This window comes from Pongo pygmaeus, chromosome 18, assembly GCF_028885625.2.
Source record: "Pongo pygmaeus isolate AG05252 chromosome 18, NHGRI_mPonPyg2-v2.0_pri, whole genome shotgun sequence".
Taxonomy (NCBI): Eukaryota; Metazoa; Chordata; class Mammalia; order Primates; family Hominidae; genus Pongo; species Pongo pygmaeus.
In genome coordinates, this window is record NC_072391.2 from 79,323,153 (window position 1) to 79,344,728 (window position 21,576).

Genomic DNA, 21,576 nt, shown 5'->3' on the forward strand with positions numbered 1-21,576 from the left:
TGAGAAGGTGATGGGTTGTGCCTGGGCTGTGATACTTCTTCATTTACTCAACTGCTCATTCTGTCATTCGGTAAATATTTACTACAGTCGCTCAGTGGGTGTGGGGTCTGGAAGAGTGAACCAGACAGCCCAAGAGAGTCCGTACCCTGATGGAGATCACCTAGTTTCTTCTCTTTCCTGCCTGTATTATTTTCCAATGAGTGTTCCCTTAAGGAGGAAACTGGAGTTCTCTATAAAAGTACACTATGACTTATATTCCTAGAACTTTCCTATTAATAACATTCACCAATATTGTAATTATTTATCCAATGTGCATCTTCTCTGTAGACCAGGGTTTCTCAGCCTTGGCACTGTTGATATTTGAAGTTGGATGTTGGCTGGCAGATGTTGAGAAGCATCCCTGGCCTCAATAGTACTCTGTGTTGTGACAACCAAAAATGTGTCCAGACATTGCCAGATATTCCCCAGGGGACAAAATTGTCTGTGGTTGAGAATCACTCTCCTGCATTGGTGGCTCTCAATCCTGGCTGAACTTTGGGATCTCCTGGAGAGATCTCAGAAACTGTTGCCAGTGGATACCGACCCCATCCAGGCCAATTAAATGGGACTCTCTGGGGATGGGACCCGGGCATTGACTTTTTTTTAGATTGTAGTGGGACTGAGGAGTGAGAACCTCTTTCCTAAGCAGTATGTGTCATGAAGCCAGGGAGTATTTGTCTTTCGTGGGTGGGTGTTTCTAGGACCTAACACAATGATATCTGAATGAATGAGTGAACAAAAGAATGAAGGTGAAGACAGGTAGGAAGATGTGTCAGAAGTTAAAAGTGGCACTGGGACAGTACAGGAATGTGTTTTGCAGAGAGCAAATCTAGGTTTCATGGCTGACTCTACCACATTCCCGTTGTGTATCTTTGGGCAAGTATTTAATTTCCCGGGCATTTCAGTTGCTCATCTTAACACAGGAATCACAAGAATATGGGAGAATTCTTCATAAAGGTTATGTTCCAAGAAAAATGCATTTGTTTCCATTAAAAAAATTGACATAAAAATCTAGCTATTTCCCAAGACCTCGTCACCCAACAACTGTTATCCTTTAAGAATGCTAAGGGCAAAGGAGGAGGGAGGTCAAGTATTTGCTCTTCCTGGATTAAGAGTTGAGCTTTTATTTTGACCTCAGGGCAGTCCTAAGTATGCTAGAGTTTTGTTGTATTTATCTAACATTTTATTATACCTTAATCTATTTTATGGGGAACAGGCAATGTCAACATGAGGGTGGCAATCTGATGGATTGCCTAAGTCTTAAACAAAAGGGTGGGGAAAGTCCACTTCCCACTAGTTTCCCACAGGCTTTCAACCAGATAAACAGCTTTGATTCAGATGACCTTTGTAAGTGGGAAACTGTATGTCAGGGGTCTCCAACTCAAAAGGCTATGGAGTCAGGGCAGGCTGCATTACTGAGGGAAGCTGGTGATGGGAATGTGTGTGTGTGTGAGAGCTCTTGATCAGTGAACCTTGTTCCTTTGTGTGCATACCCCATCAGAGGGGAAGCCCCAGAGGTCCTCAGCCTCAGCTGTTGGGTCCCTTGTGGGAATGCTGACTCATCTCCTGGTTAATCAAGAGAAACCATTGATCTGGGTTTTCAGGTACAATCTCCCGATTCTGAGTCTTTGTTCAAATTTTTGCAAAATTCATTGTGTGGGACAAATGAAATGCCTATCTGATCACATCCTTTTACTGATACATAGTAGATCTTCAATTTGTGCTTGTCCATTCTACCATAAGAAGTGAGATTCCACTATGAGAAAGGGTCTTGGTGCCTCTGAAGATACCAACCCCATAAGCACTTCCACCTTTAGCTGCTGGTGGTTGAAGACATCATTGGCAAAGGGAGCACTCGGAGGAGCTTTAGGGGCAAGGACCCATAAAGCAGAGCTGTGGTCTTTGGCTGATTCATCGCTGTGGCTAGAATAGCGGTGATGACCTTCTGAGAGAACTGAACTGAAAACCTTCTTGGTTCCAGAAACCAGAGGGAGCCAATGAAAGGAGTAGTGTAGTGTCGGTTTTTAAAAAAAAGTTTCCATTTATGGGCCAGGCATGGTGACTCACACCTGTAATCCCAGCACTTTGGGAGACTGAGGCAGGTAGATCACGAGATCAGGAGTTCAAGACCAGCCTGGCCAAGATGGTGAAACTCCATCTCTACTAAAAATACAAAAACGAGCTGGGCATGGTGGCAGGTGCATGTAATCTCAGCTACTTGGGAGGCTGAGGCAGAGAATTGCTTGAACCCAGGAGGCAGAGGTTGCAGTAAGCCAAGGTTGTGCCACTGCACTCAAGCCTGGGTGACAGAGTGAGACTCTGTCAAAAAAAAAAAAAAGTTACCATTTATTTAATAAACATCTGGAGAGCAGTGGCTTTGTGCAAGAACTTGTTCCAATTACTTTAATATATCAAATTATTTAATCCTTCTAACAACTCTATGACCCAGGTCCTACTGTCACTCCATTTTAAAGATGGGGAAACTGGGGCACAGAGAGGTTAAGTGACAGCCAAAGTCCCACAGCTGTTAAGTGACAGAGCTGGGATTTGAACCCAGGTCTCCCAGCTCCAGAATCCAGGTTATCATCATTTCTCTTGGCTGCATTTTAATAGGGATGATTTTATCTATAGTAATGAAAAATTATGGCTTTGAAGACTATGTAGAAATATGTAAAACTGGTCTATATAATAGTAATTTAAAAATCACCTGTCGAATTTTATGTGGGCTATAACTGTTAAAGAACGATATGTAGGAAAGAAGACTAGAAGAAAAAGAACATGAACATTATGAGAGTTATGCAATATGGTGAGATGTTGGAGAATACCTTCATTTATTGATCTCAGTATTGACTGTGAGGTTTTATTTCTTGTATGATGTTTTATTAATGACTAAAAAACATTTACAGGTTTGTAAATTCATCCCCCCTCTTCCTTCTCTCTGAATGTAGCTTCCAAAGGACAGTGCTTGTGTTCCAGAGCACATGCATCCCATCACTCAGTCCTGTATTTACAGGGTGGATGCATTTTATTCAAGAGGCCTGGCCTGAAGAACTCCCAAACACGCGTTATTCACAATGTGCCCAGTTTAAGACTTGAACCAACAAATGATGGGGTGTTTCCGTTCACCAGCTAATATGGTGCCCCCATGTGGCAGTAGCATAAATACATTTTGCAACTACATCATACAATTCCTAACGCTCTCAAATTCAAGGTGATTCACATTATTTCCAATTTGCACATAAACTGAGTCTTTGTTAACATTTTTAGAATTAACTGCTATTTCAAATTCACTCCAATCTTGTACAAATGGGTCTCTAGTACTCATTGCTTGTTCCAAGTTGATGGGTTTCCAGGCTGCTAGAGATAGAATGATCCCAAATGACATAGTTTAACACCAACTTCAGCATTTTCTCTGCCCTGTTGAGCACTTAATATGAGTCAGGTGCCCTCAGCACTAGTGACAAAGGACCCTCTCTCAGTTTGTAAGGCACAAATATTCTAGTGCTCTCTTCAATGCTTATTCATCCAACATGTGCTTTTTATTGAGTATCCACTATGGGCTAAGCCTTGTGCTTTGGAGGATTTGAATATTTTATACCCCAGTTGTTTATATCCTAATCTGTGCCTGGCTCCAAACTACCTGTGCTGTGTCTTAGCTGAATGACTTAATCCTTCTGTGCCTCAGTTTCCTCCTCTGTAAATGGGTGATGGTAACATTACTTACCTCCCAGGGTGATTGAGAGGATTCAATGAGTAAATGCATGTGAACTAGCTGGAACTTTGTAAACATGCAATCCATACTTGGTGTGCTTGTTTTCAAACACCACTGTTAGGTAACTCTTATGAAACACTTCCAACTTCTCATGAAAGCCCTGGCTTTGTCGCCGGGTTTCCGGAGTACGCAATTATTTTCCCCTCTCCTCAAGGAGTGATTCCTCAGCCACAGACTTTTTCAAGTCCCTCTGACCCCTGAACTGCCTCAAGACTTCATAGACACCAGGGGCTAGCACAGCCTGATCTCTAACATCATAAGTCAGAAATGACGTCAGGGTTACAGCCATGATACTGATGACAGCCATTCACAACACGCTGGGCCAGTGCAAAATCCTGTCTTGCTGACTTCCCATGCTAGCCTAGGAGGAGGTGTTATGATAACCCTACGTTCCATGTGAGGAAGTGGAGGTTCGACATGGTTATATGTGACTTTCCCAAGGCTCGTGAGTGGAAGAGGAGAATCAGGCAGTATGAGTCTTAACCAAGATGCTCAACTGACAGTCAATAGAGGCAAACTCTACATTTACTAATATTGCGAGTGGAAACGTCTGAAAATTAAAATAAAGACACAGTTTTATTTTTTAAAAAGACCCATGTAGTAATTGTTTGGAATAGGCTCTATTAGGCACTTCACAAATATTAACTGACACAGGTACAATTATTAAGCCCATTTTACAGATAAGGAAGCAGAGGCAGAGAGCAATTAGAAAGGCTCTGTAGGGTAACACAGGCAGGAATAGCAGGGCTACACTTGCACCCATGCGCCTATGCCACACTGCCTCATAGGTAAACACAAGCAGATGGTCTCCCATGATCTTTGGCTTCATTAATTCACTGCCAAATAAAAACAAACTCAGATTTAGTTAGGAGAGACTTTATTCAAAAGGATTATTGCAGTAGAGGGAATGTTCTGATCACGTAATCTGCAAGTGTCTCAAGAAGAGACAGTAAATGTTTTGCTTTGCTAAAGAGGCATAAACAAGGCTAGAAAGAAGTGGGTGTTGGGGGCTGGGATGATCAGAGTGACACAATCAGACAGTGGTTAACGGCTGATCAGGAAATTCTATAAAGAGGACTTGTCTGCTGGCTCAGGCTGAGGATGGGCCAGGACCTGGGGAAAGGAGAGAATCTACACCAAAGTTAGGTTAACGAACACTTTGCTCCGACTGACCAGTGGAAACAGGCAGTTCAACTAACCACAAAAACAAAGAAAGGGAGTTTGGAGGCTCTGGGTCTGGCCTTGTCATAGGTAAACAAGTGGGGGCACCTGTGAGTCTCATCTAAGTCATATGGGGAAGGGAGTTCTTTGCAGTGAGCTGTTTCTCAGAACACAAAAGGGTGGGGACATTTCTTAACCTTTGCAATTTTCCAGGATCACTGGGCTTGCCTAAAGTTCAACACTGTTGTCACCTGTAGGCTCTTCCAAGGAATTTTCCTAAGAGAGTCAGATCCTAGGCTCATGAAGCTGCTCAAAGGCACTACCTTCCAAAATGTGACAAATTATCCTCTACTCAGAGGAAAAGGAGTCAAGATCACAATGTCTCCTTCTTGCTCTCATCCCTTTACCTACCACACTGGCTTCTTTCATTCAGTATAATGTTTTCAATGTTCATGCTGTAGCAAGCATAGAAACTTCTTTCCTTTCTATGGCTTAATAATATCCCACTGTTGGATATACCATATTTTTTATCCATTCATTAGTTGATGGATGTTTGGTTAGTTTCCTTTTTTTGTTGTTATGAATAATGCTGCTATGAACATTTGTATACAGGTTTTTGTGTAAACATATATTTTCATTTCTGTTGGGTACACACCTAGGAGCAGAATTGCTAGGTCGTCTGGCGACATTATGTTTAACCTTTTGAGGACTGTTTTCCAAAGCAGAGATAACTAGTTTTAGTGTCTGCAGTAAGTGAAAAAGATGGAGTTTAGGAAAGACACTAGAACTAACTTGAGAAAGAAGAGGGATTATTATGAGGATGTGGAATTTCTTAAGGCACAGATGGGAAAGAGATCACTTGAGGTTTACCAGAGACTGGAAAGCTATCATAAGCCAGGAAGATGCTCGTCTATGTCTGTGGACAACATCTGAACTCAGACTCTGCTCTTATTTGTAGCTTTGCCTCTTGTTACTCTTCAAGAGGACTTAGCCCATATCTCCATGTGCATGAAGGAAGACAGCCACCCAGTCCCCCACTTGCTATTGAGTTTAATGTCCTCTTGGGTCAGACAGTATTGGACACTGCTTTGGATCTTGCAGCCACAATTCCACATTTCTGAAAGAGAAAAGCTGGTTGACTCTGGTCCAGTCAGCCCCAGACAAGGGGTGGAATTACACAGGACAATTATAACCTTATGGACCGCTGTGGGGAAGGGGAAGCTCTCAGCATCTTGTGTGGAGGCACACAGTGTTGAACACATCAAAGTGTTTGTGGGATGCAAAGCCAAAGGAAGGATTGGAAAGTGCAAAGTTCGTGATTCTCATGTGGATTTGGGGAGCAGATGATGGACTTCGGGTTTGGATACAGGTGACAGTTTGCATGCCTTCATGGTCAGCAGCTCTAAGTGGGTGATGACCCTTTCCCCCCCCTCTCTTAGCTCTCTAGAGAGCAGCAGATACCCTGGTTGACTGTTTATGTGCTCCGTAGAGTCAAGGTCATGGTGTTTGTCTCTGCACTGCAGAACAGTTTTCTTGTCTGTGCAGAAGGAACATGCTGGGCATCCTGATATCACACAAGCCTCTAGGGGGAACTGGGGGCTTTAAAATCCACGGCCCCCATATATCTAGCTGTGCCAATAATAAGGCAGAAGCATAAGGTATGGTACATCACAAAATGGGAGAGGCTGTCCACGAAACACTTGGCCTCACCCAGCAGGGTGTGTATAACCAGGCTCTAGACACTTTTAACTCCAACCTGGTTCAAAGTTAGTTATTTTCAGGTTAATTCATATCCTTTCTTACAGACCACAAGAGGATCATCCTGGGATTAGCTTGCCCAAACCTCCCTTCTCTGCTGACACAGATGAAGGAGAAGGTGGCTGGTCCAGTATGACAGTGACTCATGAACTTGGATTTAGGATCCAATAGAGTCCAGGTTGATCCCTACCATCTGTGTGATCTTGGCATCTCTTGTTTTCAGTTTCCTCATCTGTAAGATAGGAAGGATAATTTCTACTGTAGACATTTGGGGAATAATTTTATAAGACAGACTTGACCACCACTGGTATTTAGGGGATTCCAGGGAGAGCCCACACAGCATTGGTCTGCAGTCTGGTGAACTTGCCAGTGTCCAGAATCTGGCCTCAGCACTGTGGATGCAGAAGCTGGATTTGTCCAGCAACAGGTCCATTTCTTCTGGAACTGGGCTCACAAAATGGTTATACACACATATTATATATTAGTACCAGAATTCTGATGCATTAATTTACACTAAGGCAGGTGTCTATCACATGGTCCAGACACTTGCATGTGTTTCAGTTCGTACCATCTCCTCCTCTGGCCAGCCCCAGGGAGGAAACCACTTACACTCAAGGGCTATCTGCTGGGCACCGACATACATAGAGACATAAGAAGGAAGGAGATGGAGCACACGTTAAATGCAATCAGTGATGGCAACCAGAGGCGTTCATCCCATAATGGTGGTGTCAGAAGGACAGGAGCACGCACACCTTTTGCCATGACTATCATTCTCTCTCTGGCAGTGTTTGCAGATGCCAACCATGCTAGACTGTCTCTCTCTTCCACCCTTTTCTACAATTAGAGGACTGGCCAGTCTCCATTCTAATCAGCATAGCCTTTAAAAAAAGAAATTATGGAAGAAAAATAAGTACTTTCTTGTAGCAAAAATGGTAAACATTACAAGATAAGGTCCACCCTCCATTCTGCCTGTCCTCCTAAGGAAAACTTAGGGATCTCTCCTTCCAAATTCTTTTTTATTTTATTTTATTTTTTTACATTTCCACACCTCGGTATGTATAGCATCAACTCTCCTTCTTTTTTGCATTAAATTGGATTTTATTAATTATTATTATACTACAAATTATTTTATTTCACTTAACAAAGCATCTTGGAGCAATACGCATGTCATTTTCAATAGTTCTATTCCATCTTTAAAACTGCTTTGTCGTATTCCATTTTATGTACCATAATTTAGGTACCCATTCTCCTATTCGTGGACATTTAAGTTAATTCCTTCTTTTGCTCTTATACAGTGTTGTAAAGAACATCATTTATGTGCCTGCAAGTATTTCTCTAGGATAAAGACTGAGACTTTTGGGGTCAAAAGATAAGCGAATTCACACTGGTGGATTTTAGTCCCGCACATGTTTATCAATAGTGTATGTGAACACCTGCCTTCTCTTTGCAGACAGTAGATTTCAGGCCCTTGTTGTTAGCTTGGAAGCGAGATCTCTTTTCTGCCCACTCTCATACTGATCTTTGAGTTGATTCTCTGCAAGTACTCTGATTTTCCTTATTTCCCACTTCTTGGCGGGGATGTCTGACTACCAACAAGAGATCCCTGCAGGAGTCCAAGGAAGATCACATGACACAGGCAATGTGAAATCCTTTCTTATTAAAACGAGAGAGACGTTAACTGTCATATGTTTATTATGGTATATGTAGCTCAAAGGGTGATTTAATGTTCATGTTATCTTCAACTTGTGAATTTCAGACATCAACGTTTTGCACTTGTGGGTATAAAACACTTCTTCCTGGGTCCCTAATACCCTCTTGGCTGGGTTGGGTACACTCCCATCTCAAATTCTGAGAAGCTTAAGTCATACTTTGTGTATTACATTAGTCTCTGTTTTTACAGAGCAATGCAATTAGGGCTTTCTATCTGGTTTCTGTTGTAACTTTCTTTTCAGCCTTGACATCTATTCCATGGCTCAGGGCAGACCATGGATAGGGAAAAAGGCCCAGGAGGGTGAGAAACACAGGCGGCCACAAACTTTTTATAATCCAGCATGAACTGGCCCCCATGGGTAGCCTCTGTTATTGCCCTGTGTCTCCATAAGGCAAAACCGAGTCCAAAGTATGAGTTTGTAATGAATGTTTGACTGAAGGTTTTACAGAGTGAGTGAAGTTACATCAAACACTACACATTATAGATTACTAAAACTACTTCCATTGGATGTCTTGGTTTTCCTTCCCAATTACTTTGGCCACCAGCCACTCCTGGACTACCCTTCCCCCAAGCCTTTCTCTTTCCACCTATGCCCACTCACAACCCCTAATTCTATATTATGTCCCTTTCTTTATATGGGGAAATGTATCTGTCTGGCTTGGCTTCTCCTCCCACCTCCCCACTTAGCACATAAAGAAACTTCCTCAGGAACCCCTCTCTTCAGAGAGCATGGAGAATCGTAAACAACGTAATATGTTTTCCTTGTTAAATATTTTCTCCTGTCACTCTGGTTTGACCCCACTCCCTACTCCCCTGACACTATGCAGGTGGTGATTGCGGGCTTGGCCACGCTTTGTGCAAGTATCTGGATGAGCTGGGCTTCACGGTATTTGCCGGAGTTTTGAATGAAAATGGCCCAGGAGCTGAGGAATTGCGAAGAACCTGCTCTCCGCGTCTCTCGGTGCTCCAAATGGACATCACGAAGCCAGTGCAGATAAAAGATGCTTACAGCAAGGTTGCAGCAATGCTGCAGGACAGAGGTACTGCTGCCAGCACCCTCGGTGCCTTTACCCTCCTCCCGAATGCCGAGCTCTTGTTCCGGCTTAGGCTGATCATACCCCCCACTCCACTCTGGCCACTGCTTGCCCTGGAGCACACCTGTGCTGAACCCCTACCATGTGTGGGGGCCTCTGTCAACACGAAGACCTTCGGAGTAACTCAGACATGGGCCCATCCACACAGAACTTACAGAAACCTCAATCTCATTCTCTCCAACTTCTCAGTCACTCTCCCATGAATAATTTCCCTAGCCCCAGCTCATTGCTTTTCTGTCTGCAATAGCAACATGCATTAGAGTTCCCAGCTTAGAAAAAAATACCTTCATGGTCACTGTCCTTCTTTACCCATTACCCTTCCTCTTCTCTTTCTTTTATGGCTAAGCTCCATGGAACCCTGTAGCTCTCTGATTCTCTTCCTCCACTTCAGTTTGATGTTGGCTCTCACTCTGCCTCCCTAACTGATCTGGCAAAGCTAATGAGTATTAGCCTGAAGACCCAGTTTTTTTTTGTTTTCAACTTTTATTTTAAATTCTGGGTTACATGTGCAGGATGGGCTGGTTTGTTACATAGGTAAGCATGTGCCATGGTGGCTTGCTGCACAGATCCAGCCATCCTGTAGGTACTGAGCCCAGGATTCATTAGCTATTATTCCTGATGCTCTACCTCCCCTCCCTCCTACAGGCCCGAGTGTGGGTTGTTCCCCACCATGCGTCCATGTGTTCTCACTGTTCAGCCCCCACTTATAAGTAAGAACGTGTGGTGTTTGTTTTTCTGTTCCTGCTTTAGTTTGCCGAGGATAATGGCTTCCAGCTCCATCCATGTCCCTGCAAAGATATGATCTCATTCTTTTTAACGGCTGCATAGTATTCCATGGTGTGTATGTACCACATTTTCTTTATCCAGTCTATCATTGATGGGCATTTGGGTTGATTCCATTTCTTTGCTATTGTGACTAGGGCTGCAACGAATCTATGTGTGAATGTATCTTTATAATAGAATGGTTTATGTTCCTTTGGATGTATACCCAGTAATGGGATTGCTGGAAGACCCAATTTTTAACCTCCCTGCAGTATTTAAGCATGTCATTTATACTTTCCTCCTTGGCTTTGGGGTCCCCAGCCCCCATTGCTCTCCTAGCTCTCCAATCTTTCTTTCCACTTCTCCTGGATGAAACTTTGCCTCTGTCTCCCCACAAATACAAATGCTTCTGAGGGTTGCATCTGCAGACTTCCCACTCCATGTGTCCTGGGCCATATTGTTTTCTCCTTATACTGAGAGTTCTCAATCCAACTGCACTTTAGAATCATTTGAAAATTACCCATGCTGGGGTCCGGGATGGGCTATGTAACTTGGCAGACCCAATGCAAAATGAAAACATGGGGCCCCTAGTTTGATTTTGGAAAATTGTTAGGAATGTTAGATGGTGACAGCAGAGACTGAAACCATGTGCAGGACCCTTCTGAAGCACCAGGCCCTGTGTGACTGAACAGATCCCCCAAACCCAATTAAATCAGTCCCTAGGATGGGATCCCAGGTATCATTAGTTTTTAAAGCTCCCAGTGTGATGCTAATGTTAGCGCAGGGCCAAGAAACACTGGTTTATGCCAATAACTCCCACATCCATTAATATATTACCAACCTAATCCTTCTTCTCCACATATACAAAGTTATCTATCAGACATCTTCCCTTATACTCCAGAGGCTTCAACTTCAACATGTCAAACGTTGTTTTTTTTTTTTTTTTTTCCCCTGCTGCCATTCTGCAAATTGGTTTGCTCTCCTGCATCCCGCAGCTCAGACACTGGCACTACCACCTAACCAGTCATTCAAGCCAGCAACCTGCGGGTCACTGAGACCCTCAGCTTCTCCTCAATGCCTGTATCCTACTGACCCAAGTCCTGTCAATTCCACCTCCTGGATAGTTACCTTCCAGCCCCTTCCTACCATTGCATAGCACTATGACTTAGCACAGACCCTCACCTTCTTCCACCTCGGCTATCCCAATGCCCTCCTTGCAACCCATCTTTCCTTCCCTATTACCTTCCAGAGACTAATCTTCACAGCATTCGCATTTTACAGTGCCATCCATCTCCTAAAAACTTTTAGACATACAGAGCCTCCATGTGTTGGGGTCCTCCCATGTGGCATGCCTGTGATGGGGAATTTGTTTTATCAGTGGTTTGTTGGTTCCCTATCTAAACACCTTAACAAGGATTAGAGATCCTTTCAGGATAATGGCTCCTGCCAAACCCTTAATTTGCAATACCTGCTGGCTCACTTAGTAAATTCTGAAGAGTTTCTGGAACAGAATGTTCTACTTTACATCTCTGCACATCTAGCTTCTTGTTACAGGAATTCCCCTCCCACTCCTACTCCCACTCCCTTTCCCTAAGACTCTTGACTTTGTCCAGTGGCAGACTCTAATCCCCCAGGAGACCTGGCTCACATGTAACACTTCTTGCATGGTCTTCCAGGTATTGCAGGTTGTGTTATTCACTTCCTCTTCCAGACACTCACTCATTATGGTTTTCTGTCTCCAGGACTGTGGGCTGTGATCAACAATGCTGGGGTGCTTGGCTTTCCAACTGATGGGGAGCTTCTTCCTATGACTGACTACAAACAATGCATGGCCGTGAACTTCTTTGGAACTGTGGAGGTCACAAAGACATTTTTGCCTCTTCTTAGAAAATCCAAAGGGAGGCTGGTGAATGTCAGCAGCATAGGAGGTGAGTCAGCATTTTCACACGTGGTCATGGGGTGCCCATCACAAGACATGGCTCATGGCATTCTTTGTGGGCTGAACAAAAATGCAGGGCATGCAAAGGCAGGGCTGGGTCAGGATTAGTAAATTGTACATCCCTTAATACAATAAAACCTTTCTCTTCTTTCAAATTCTTTCATGTAGAAACTCTTATCCACCTTCTAACTCATCCATTTGTTACTGGGGATTTAGGGTTCTTATATGTCTTTATAATGTGACTGCCAACACACAAAGTTGCTAGATTTGTACAGAAAATCTCACATTACAAATAATGTCAGCATTTCAGGCAACCTGTTTTCAACACTTCGTCAATTTAACACACTGTGTTCAGTTCCCTGTAAGCTGAGTAGGCAATACCTTCCCTCTGTTCGTGCCGTCAAACAAAAGCTGCCTGCTATTGTTGACCGAAGATTATCCCCAGTGTTGAGCAGCCTCAACGCAACTGGGTCAGGATGTGATGACACTGGATGGTTTGTCTCTCTCTGTTTCCAAGAACAAATAGTACACAACTTGTGTCAAGAGCTGAACAGTCTTGCCTTTTCATAAACAATGCCCATGTGTGTCATAGCACGCCCTCTTTTCTGGGACAGACATTTTCAAACTGGGGTTCCTTGGGCTCTTATTCAGTTTGGGGAAGATCCATCGACCTGACTTTTGGGTCACTGGGTCACTGCAGAGGTGAGAGGGAAGCCAAAGGGATGGGCTCTGAATTCTAGGATCCTGCCTTCACATAGAGGAGTACTACTCTTCACTGTTGGATCAATTAATTCTAAGTAAAATTTCTTAAAATAAAGGGTATGACTAGGCTGTTTTTGTTTGTTTGCTTGATTTTTGTGTTTTGTGCTTTTTTTTTGGTAACGTGAATATCAGTTCTAGAATGATTTGGTCAGGGAGGGGGTTCTTCGTATTTCCTAGACAAATATTGTTGTCCACCACATTCCCTTTCCTGGCTTTAACTCAGTAACTTTCTTAAAACTAACTGCTATGTGTCTTTGACTAGAGTCTTGGTTGGCCTGAGGTATAAACAAAGAAGAAGGTAGGGAGAGAGACAGGGAGAGAGAGTTGAGGGAGACGAAGTGTCCTCTAGGATGGTTAGGAGCAATGAGTATTATATTTTAGCTGTGTGAGAACCCTAAAGTAGTTCCAATTTCCTGCTACCTTGCCAAAGCAAATGAATCCTGAGAAAACACACAGCAATATTTTCCTAATCTTTGTTCTGAACTTAGCCTTTACAATTTTGGCCTGTGTGGAAGCCTCACCTTTCTCATTTCCCTGGAATAGTCTGGTACTTCTGGGAAAGTCTCACAGACTCTTTGCCTCACTTATATAATAAATATTTACTGAAATAACAGAGTACTGCCTCCTCCTTGGCACACTGACAAGGAGGTTTCTCTTTTTTTTCTCTGTTCTCAACTTTGAGCAACACCTTCACGCATATGAGTTCACTTTAGTTATTGCCAAAATGTGGAGTATGTGCTGTAGGCCCAGTGTCTGGCATGCACCAGCAGCTCAGTTAATCAATGAAGAAATGCAAGTGTATGAACGAGTGAAAAATGGAAAATGGATTAATGAATGGGTAAGTGAAGAGCTTACAATACAAGGCCAGGTGTGGTGGCTCAAGGATGTAATTCCAGCACTTTGGAAGGCCAAGGCGGGAGGATTACTTGGGCCCAGGAGTTTGATACCAGTCTGGGCAACATAGTGAGACCTCGTCTGTACAAAAAAATTAAAAAAACAAACAAACAAACCAGGCATGGTGGCATGTGCCTGTAGTCCCAGCTACTCAGGAGGCTGAGGTGAATCAGTTGAGCCTGGGAGGTTAAGACTGCAGTAAGCTGTGTTCATGCCACGGTACTCTAGCCTGGGTGAGAGAGTGAGACCCTCTCTCAAAAAATAACTCACAATACAGAGCATATCCTTCCACATATCTTCAACTTGGCCTCTAAAGCTCTTTCCAAGCCAGAACTTCTTACTCTGTTGTCATGTATTTTCATTGAAGGGGAACTCTGAATGTTAAAATAAATAACATATCTCACTGTTTTATTATTATTATTATTATTATTATTTTTTTTTTTTGAGAGGGAGTCTCACTCTATCGCCCAGGCTGGAGTGCAGTGGTGCGATCTCGGCTCACTGCAAGCTCCGCCTCCCGGGTTCACTCCATTCTCCTGCCTCAGCCTCCGAAGTAGCTGGGACTACAGACGACTCCACCACGCCCGGCTAATTTTTTTGTATTTTTAGTAGAGACGGGGTTTCACCGTGTTAGCCAGGATGGTCTCGATCTCCCGACCTCGTGATCTGCCCACCTCAGCCTCCCAAAGTTCTGAGCATATCTCACTCTTATTCTCACCCTCTGGTTGTGCAAATTCATTACACCCAGCTATGTCCATCTATTTTCTTAAGATCATCACCAAGTTAACCTATCTGAAACAAAACTTGCTGTCAGCCCTCCAGAATGCCTAGAAATACAGCTAACTAGGGAGGTGAAAGATCTCTACAAGGAAGACTACAAAACACTGCGCAAAAAAATTGGAGATGACACAAACAAATGGAAAAACATCTCATGTTCATGGATAAGAAGAATCAATATAGTTAAAATGGCTGCTCTGCCCAAAGCAATTTATAGATTCAATGCTATTCCTATTAAACTACCATTGAGGTTCTTCACAGAACTAGAAAAAAAATTTAAAAATTAATATGGAACCAAAAAAGAGCACGAATAGCCAAGGCACTACTAATCAAAAAGAACAAAGCTGGAGGCATCACACTACCTGAATTCAAACTATACTACACGGCTACCTGTAAGCAAAACAGCATGGTCCCATACAAAAGCAGATACAAAGATCAATGGAACACAATAGAGAACCCAGAAATAAAAGAATACACCTACAACTACCTGATCTTCGACAAACCTGACAAAAACAAGCAATGGGGGTAAGGATTCCCTATTCAATGAATGATGCTAAGGTAACTGGCTAGCCATAGGCAGAACATTGTAACTGGACCCTGACTTCTTTCTGTCCTAGTCTTTTGAGTTTCAGAGCTTTGAGTCATCTTGGATTTGTTTTTCCCCATACCTCTCTCTTCTTTCTCCCACCCACTCACCAAGATGTATGAAGTTTTCCTCCATCACATCCAGTTTTGAATCTTCATGTCCCAGAGAAACTCTAGAAATGAGTTTATTTGTAGGACTCAGAAACCACCCAAGGTACTTTATAAAGCTACTAAAACAGTAACAAGAGATCAGAAGAGCAGGGAGGCATATGCACTCAACAGGGCCGGGAGTTTGTGTAAAGACAGAAACAAAGCACTGTCAAGATAGGAAAAAGATATTTCATGCAAATGAGAACCAAAAAGATCAAGAGTAGCTATACTTATATCAGGCAAAATAGATTTCGAGACCAAAACCATAAAAAGAGACAAATAAGGTCATTATATAGTCATAAAGGTGTTCATTCAGTATGAGGATATAACCATTGTAAATATACATGCACCCAACACCAGAACACCCAGATGTATAAAGGAAATATTATTAGAACTAAACAGAGAGATAGACCTCAATGCATTAGTAGCTGGAGACTTCAATACTCCACTTTCAGCTTTGGATACATCATCCAGGCAGAAAATCAATAAAGAAACATCAAACTTTATCTGCATTATAGACCAAATGGACCTAATTGTTATTTACAGAACATTTCATCCAAAGGCTGCAGAATACGCATTCTTCTCCTGAGCACATGGATCGTTCTCAAGGATAGACCATATGTTAGGCCACAAAACAAGTCTTAAAACATTTTAAAAAATGAAATAATATCAAGTATCTTCTCTGACCACAAGGGACCAAAACTAGAAATAAAAAGTAAGAGGAATTTTGGAAACTATACAAGCACATGGAAATTAAACAATATGTTCCTGAGTGACCAGTAGGTCAATGAAAAACATTAAGAAGAAAATTTAAAAATTTCGCAAATGATAAAGGAAATCAAACATACCAAAACCCACGGGATGTGGTGAAAGTAGTACTAAGAGGGAAGCTGGCTACCAGCTATAAGTGCCTACATTAAAAAAGTAGAAACACTTCCAGTACAAAACCTAGTGATGCATCTCAAAAAGCTAGAAAAGCAAGAGCAAACCAACCTCAAAATTAGTAGAAGAAAAGAAATCATAAATATTAGAGCAGGAATAAATAAAATTGAAAAGAAGAAAACAATACAAAAGATCAACAAAATGAAAAGTTGGTTTCTGGAAAAGATAAACAAAACTGACAAACTTTTAATGAGACTAAGAACAAAAGAGAGAAGACCCAATAAAAATCAGAGATGACAAAGGAGACATTACAACCAATACTACAGAAACTCAAAGGATCATTAGAGGCTACTATGAGTAACTAACTATATGCCAATAAATTGGAGAACCTAAAAGAGATGGATAAATTCTTACAGAGAGCCTACCAAGATTGAACCACGAAGGAATCCAAAACCTGAACGGATCAATAACAAGTAACGAGTTCGAAGCTGTAGTAAAAAGTCTGCAAGCAAAGAAAAGGCTGGGACCTCACGGCTTCACTGCTGAATTTTACCAAACTTTTAAAGAAGAACTAATACTGATTCTACTCGAGTATTCTGAAAAATAGTAGTGGAGGGAATACTTCCAAACTCATCCTATGAGACCTATATCATTCTGATAGCAAAACCAGAAAATACATGTAAAAAAAAAAAAAAAAAAGAAAACTACAGGCCAATATACCTCTTGAACGTTGATGTAAAAATCCTTAACAAAATACTAGCAAACTGAATTCAACAGTGCATTAAAAAGATCATTTATCATGACTAAGTGGGATTTATCCTACGGATGCAGGGATTGTTCAACATTTACACAAATCAATCAGTGTGATACGTAATCTCAAAAGAATGAAGGACAAAACCATATGATCATTTCAACTGATGCTAAGAAAAGCATCTGATAAAATTCAACATCCATTTATGATAAAAACCCTCAATTAAAAAAAACTGTGTATAGAAGGAACACATCTCAGTGTAACAAAAGCCATATACAACGGACCTATAGCTAGTGTCATGCTGAATGGGAACAAACTGAAATCCTTTCCTCTAGATCTAGAACACTACAAGGATGCCCACTTTCACCACTGTTATTCCACATAATACCGGAAATCTTGGCTAGTGCAAGCAGACAAAAGAAAGAAATAAAGAGCATTCAAGTTGGAAAGGAAGAAGTTAAATTGTTCTTGTTTGCAGATGATATATGATCTTATATTTGGAAAAAACTAAAGACTCCACCAAAACCAATTAAAACTGATAAACAAATTCAGTCAAGTTGCAGGATAGAAAATCAACATACAAAAATCAGTAGCATGCATTTCTTTTTATTTTAGACAGAGTCTCGCTCTGTTGCCAGGCTGGAGTGCAGTGGCGTGATCTCGGCTCACTGCAGCCTCCACCTCCTGGAATCAGGTGATTCTTCTGCCTCAGCCTCCCGCGTAGCTGGGACTACAGGTGTGCACCACCATGCCCAGCTATTTTTTGTGTGTGTGTTTTTAGCAGAGACAGGGTTTCATAATGTTGGCCAGGATGGTCTTGATCTCTTGACTTTGTGATCCGCCTGCCTCAGCCTCCCAAAGGGCTGGGATTACAGGCGTGAGTACGCCAATAGCAAACAATCAGAAAGAGAAGTCAAGAAAGTAATCTCATTTACAATAGCTACGAATAAAATGAAATACCTGGGAATTAACCTAACCAGAGAAGTGAAAGATCTCTACAATGAAAATTATATAATATTGATGAAAGAAATTGAAGAGGACACAAAAAATTGAAAGATATTCCATGTCCATAGGTTGGAAAAATCAATATTGTTAAAACGTCCATACTATTCTATAGAATCTATAGAAATCTATAGATTCAATGCAATCCATATCCAAATCCCAATGACATTCTTCACAGAAATAGAAAAATAAATCCTGAAATTTATATGGAACCACAAAAGACTCAGGAGAGCCAAAGATATCCTGAGCGGAAAGAACAAAACTGGAGGAATCACATTACCTGACTTCAGATTATACTACAGAGCTGTAGTAACCAAAACAGCATGGTACTGGCATGAAAACAGACATATAGACCAACAGAACAGGGTAGAGAACCCAGAAATAAATCTAGACATCTATGGTGAACTCATTTTCAACAAATGCAATAACATACACCAGGGAAAGGACAGTCTATTCAATAAATGGTGCTGAGAAAACTCAGCCAGGTGCTGTGGCTCATGCCTGTAATCCCAGCACACAGGCAGGTCAGGTGGGTTGCTTGAGTCCAGGAGTTCAAAATCAGCCTGGGCAACATGGCAAAACCATGTTTTTACAAAAAATACAAAAAATTAGCCAGGCATGGTGGCACGTGCCTGTAGTCCTAGCTACTTGGGAGGCTGAGGTGGGTGGATCAGTTGAGCTCAGGGAGATAGAGGCTGCAGCGAACTGTGATCACACCATTGCACTCCAGCCTGGGTGACAGAGTGAGACCCTGTTTCAAAAAAAAGAAAGAAAGACAGAAAGAAGAAAGAAGGAAAGAAAGAAAGAAAGGAAGAAAGAAAGAAAAGAAAAGAAAAGAAAGAAAAAGCAAACTGGATATCCATATGCAGAAGAATGAAACTAGATCCCTGTCTCCTACCATATAAAAAAATCAAATCAAAATGGATTCGATACTTAAATCTAAGACCTCAAACTGTGAAACTATTGTACTATAAGAAAACATTAGGGAAACTCTCCAGGACATAGGAATTGGCAAAGATTTCTTGAGTAACACCCAACAAGCACAGGCAAATGAGATCACATCAAGTTAAAAAGCTTCTGCACAGCAAAGGATACAATCAACAAAGTGAAGAGACAACCCACAGAATGGGAGAAAATATCTGCAAACTAGCCATTTGACAAGGACTTAATAACCAGAAAATATAAGGAGCTCAAACAACTCTACAGGAAAAAATCTCATTTAAAATGTACAAAAGATCTGAATAGGCATTTCTCAAAAGAAGACAAGACATACAAATAGCAAGCATATGAAAAGGTGCTCAATATCATTGATCATCAGAGAAATGCAAATCAAAACTACAATGAGATATGATCTCACCCCAGGTAAAATGGCTTTCATCCAAAAGTCAGGCAATAACAAATCCTGGTAAGGATGTGGAGAAAGAAAACCCTTGTACACTGTTGGTGGGGATGTAAATTAGCACAATTGCTATGGAGAATAGCTCTAAAAATAGTCACCATATTATCCAGCAATTCCACTGCTAGATATGTACCCAAAAGAAGGGAAATCAGTATATCAAAGAGATACCTGCACTCCTATGTGTGTTGCAGCACTGTTCACTATAGCCAAGATTTGGAAGTAACCTAAGTGTCCATCAACAGATGAGTGGATAAAGAAAATGTGGTACATATACACACAATGGAGTGCTATTCAGCCGTATAAAAGAATGAGATATTGTCATTTGCAATAACATGGATGGAACTGGAAGTCATTATGTTAAGTGAAATAACATAATGAGCATAAAGACAAACTTCACATGTTCTCACTTATTTGTGGGAGCTAAAAATTAAAACAATTGAACTCATGGAGATAGAGTAGAAGGATGGTTACCAGAGGCTGGGAAGAGTAGTGGAGAGGACTAAGCAGGGGGCAGTAGGAACGGTTAATGGGTACAAAAAATAGTTAGAACGAATGAATAAGATGTAGTATTTGATAGCACAAGAGTGACAATAGTCAATAATAATTTAATTGTACATTTAAAAATAACTAAAAGAGTATAACTGGATTGTGTGCAACACAAAGGATAAATGCTTAAGGTGATGGAGACTCCATTTGCCCTGATGTGATTATTATGTATTGCATGCTTGCATCAAAACATCTCATGTAGCACATAAATATATACACCTACTATGTATCCATAAAATATTAAAAATTAAAAAAAAGAAACAAAGCTCTAAAATGATTGATTTTCCTCTGTGTTAGTTTGCTAGGGCTACCATAAGAAAATACCACAGATGAGGTGTCTTCAGAAAACAGAAATTTCTTTTCTCACAGTTCTGGAGGCTGGAAGTCCAAGACCAAGGTGTCGGCACGGTTGGTTTCTCCTGAGCTCTCTCTCCTCAGCTTTCAGATGACCACCTTTTTGCTGTGTCCTCACGTGGTCATCTCTCTGTCTGTTGCACCCCTGGTAACTCTTCCTCTTCTTATAAGAATGGCAGTCATACTGAATTAGGGCACCACTCTTATGATCCCGTTTAACCATAATCACCTTTTTAAAGGTTCTATCTTCAAATGCAGTCACGTTCCAAGATACTGGAGGTTAGTACTGCCACATATAAACTTTTCTGGGTGGTGGAGGGAGCAATTCAGTCCATAACACTGTAATTGATAAGGAACAGGGGAATTCAGCAGAGAACACAGTAAGGGGTTCTCTAGCACTTACTGGAGAGTTTTGTGAAACAATAGAAAAGATTTTGAGCTGGAAAAGAAAAAGCTAGAATGTAACACAAGGATTAGAAAAGTCAAAGTATGTGTAAAAGGCAATATATAACTAACCAATCCACAGAAATTAACATCCAATGTGATGCTGACTTGTTGATATATCTTTGGCAAAATTAATGTAATAGTAACTTTGGAAACATGCTTATCTGGGAGTTCATTGCTGTTATTTTCATTTTGAAGCAAGGTGCATGGAGGGAGAGAGGCAGTCAATCACTAATAAGGGCTCCAGAAGAAGCACGTGGTTGCCCTGACCCACCAGATTGTCTTGAGTCTGGCACCTCTGTCACCTTCTGAGTGACAAGAATTTTGGTGGCATAGATTTATCATGGAACTTTGCACCAGCCAGGAAAAACTGAGCTGGAATTGATGACTCTGTTCCAGTTATTCATTGCTGCAGAGTAAATAACCCTGAAGAAACCATCTCAGGCTGCTGTGAGTAGGCAGCTGGTTTGGGAGGCAGAATAATGGGTCCCCAGAGACATACACGTCCCATTGTCTGCAACCTGTCAGCCTGTTGCCTCACGTGGCAAATGGTACTGTGCACATGTGATTGAGTGAAGGATCTTGAGATGAGGAGGTTATCCTGGATATTCTGGATGAATCTGATGCAATCACAAGGGTCCTTATAAGAAAGAGGCATGAGGGTCAGAGTCAGAGAGAAACTGGAAGATGGTACCTAGCTGGCTTTGAAGATAGAGGAAGGGGCCAGGAACTAAGGAATGCAGGTGGCTTCTAGAAGCTGGAAAAGTCAAGGGAACTAGTTCTCCCCTAGAGCC

At 41.7% G+C, this 21,576-nt stretch overlaps 1 protein-coding gene across 1 annotated transcript in view; it reads left to right on the forward strand.

The window, feature by feature from the left end:
• Positions 1-21,576, forward strand: part of HSD17B2 (hydroxysteroid 17-beta dehydrogenase 2) — a 63,336-nt gene that overhangs the window by 23,361 nt on the left and 18,399 nt on the right. The window contains exons 2-3 of the mRNA XM_054455189.2: positions 9,269-9,481; positions 12,040-12,225. Of these exons, the coding sequence (XP_054311164.1) occupies positions 9,269-9,481; positions 12,040-12,225 (399 nt within the window). The remainder of the gene's footprint in view (positions 1-9,268; positions 9,482-12,039; positions 12,226-21,576) is intronic.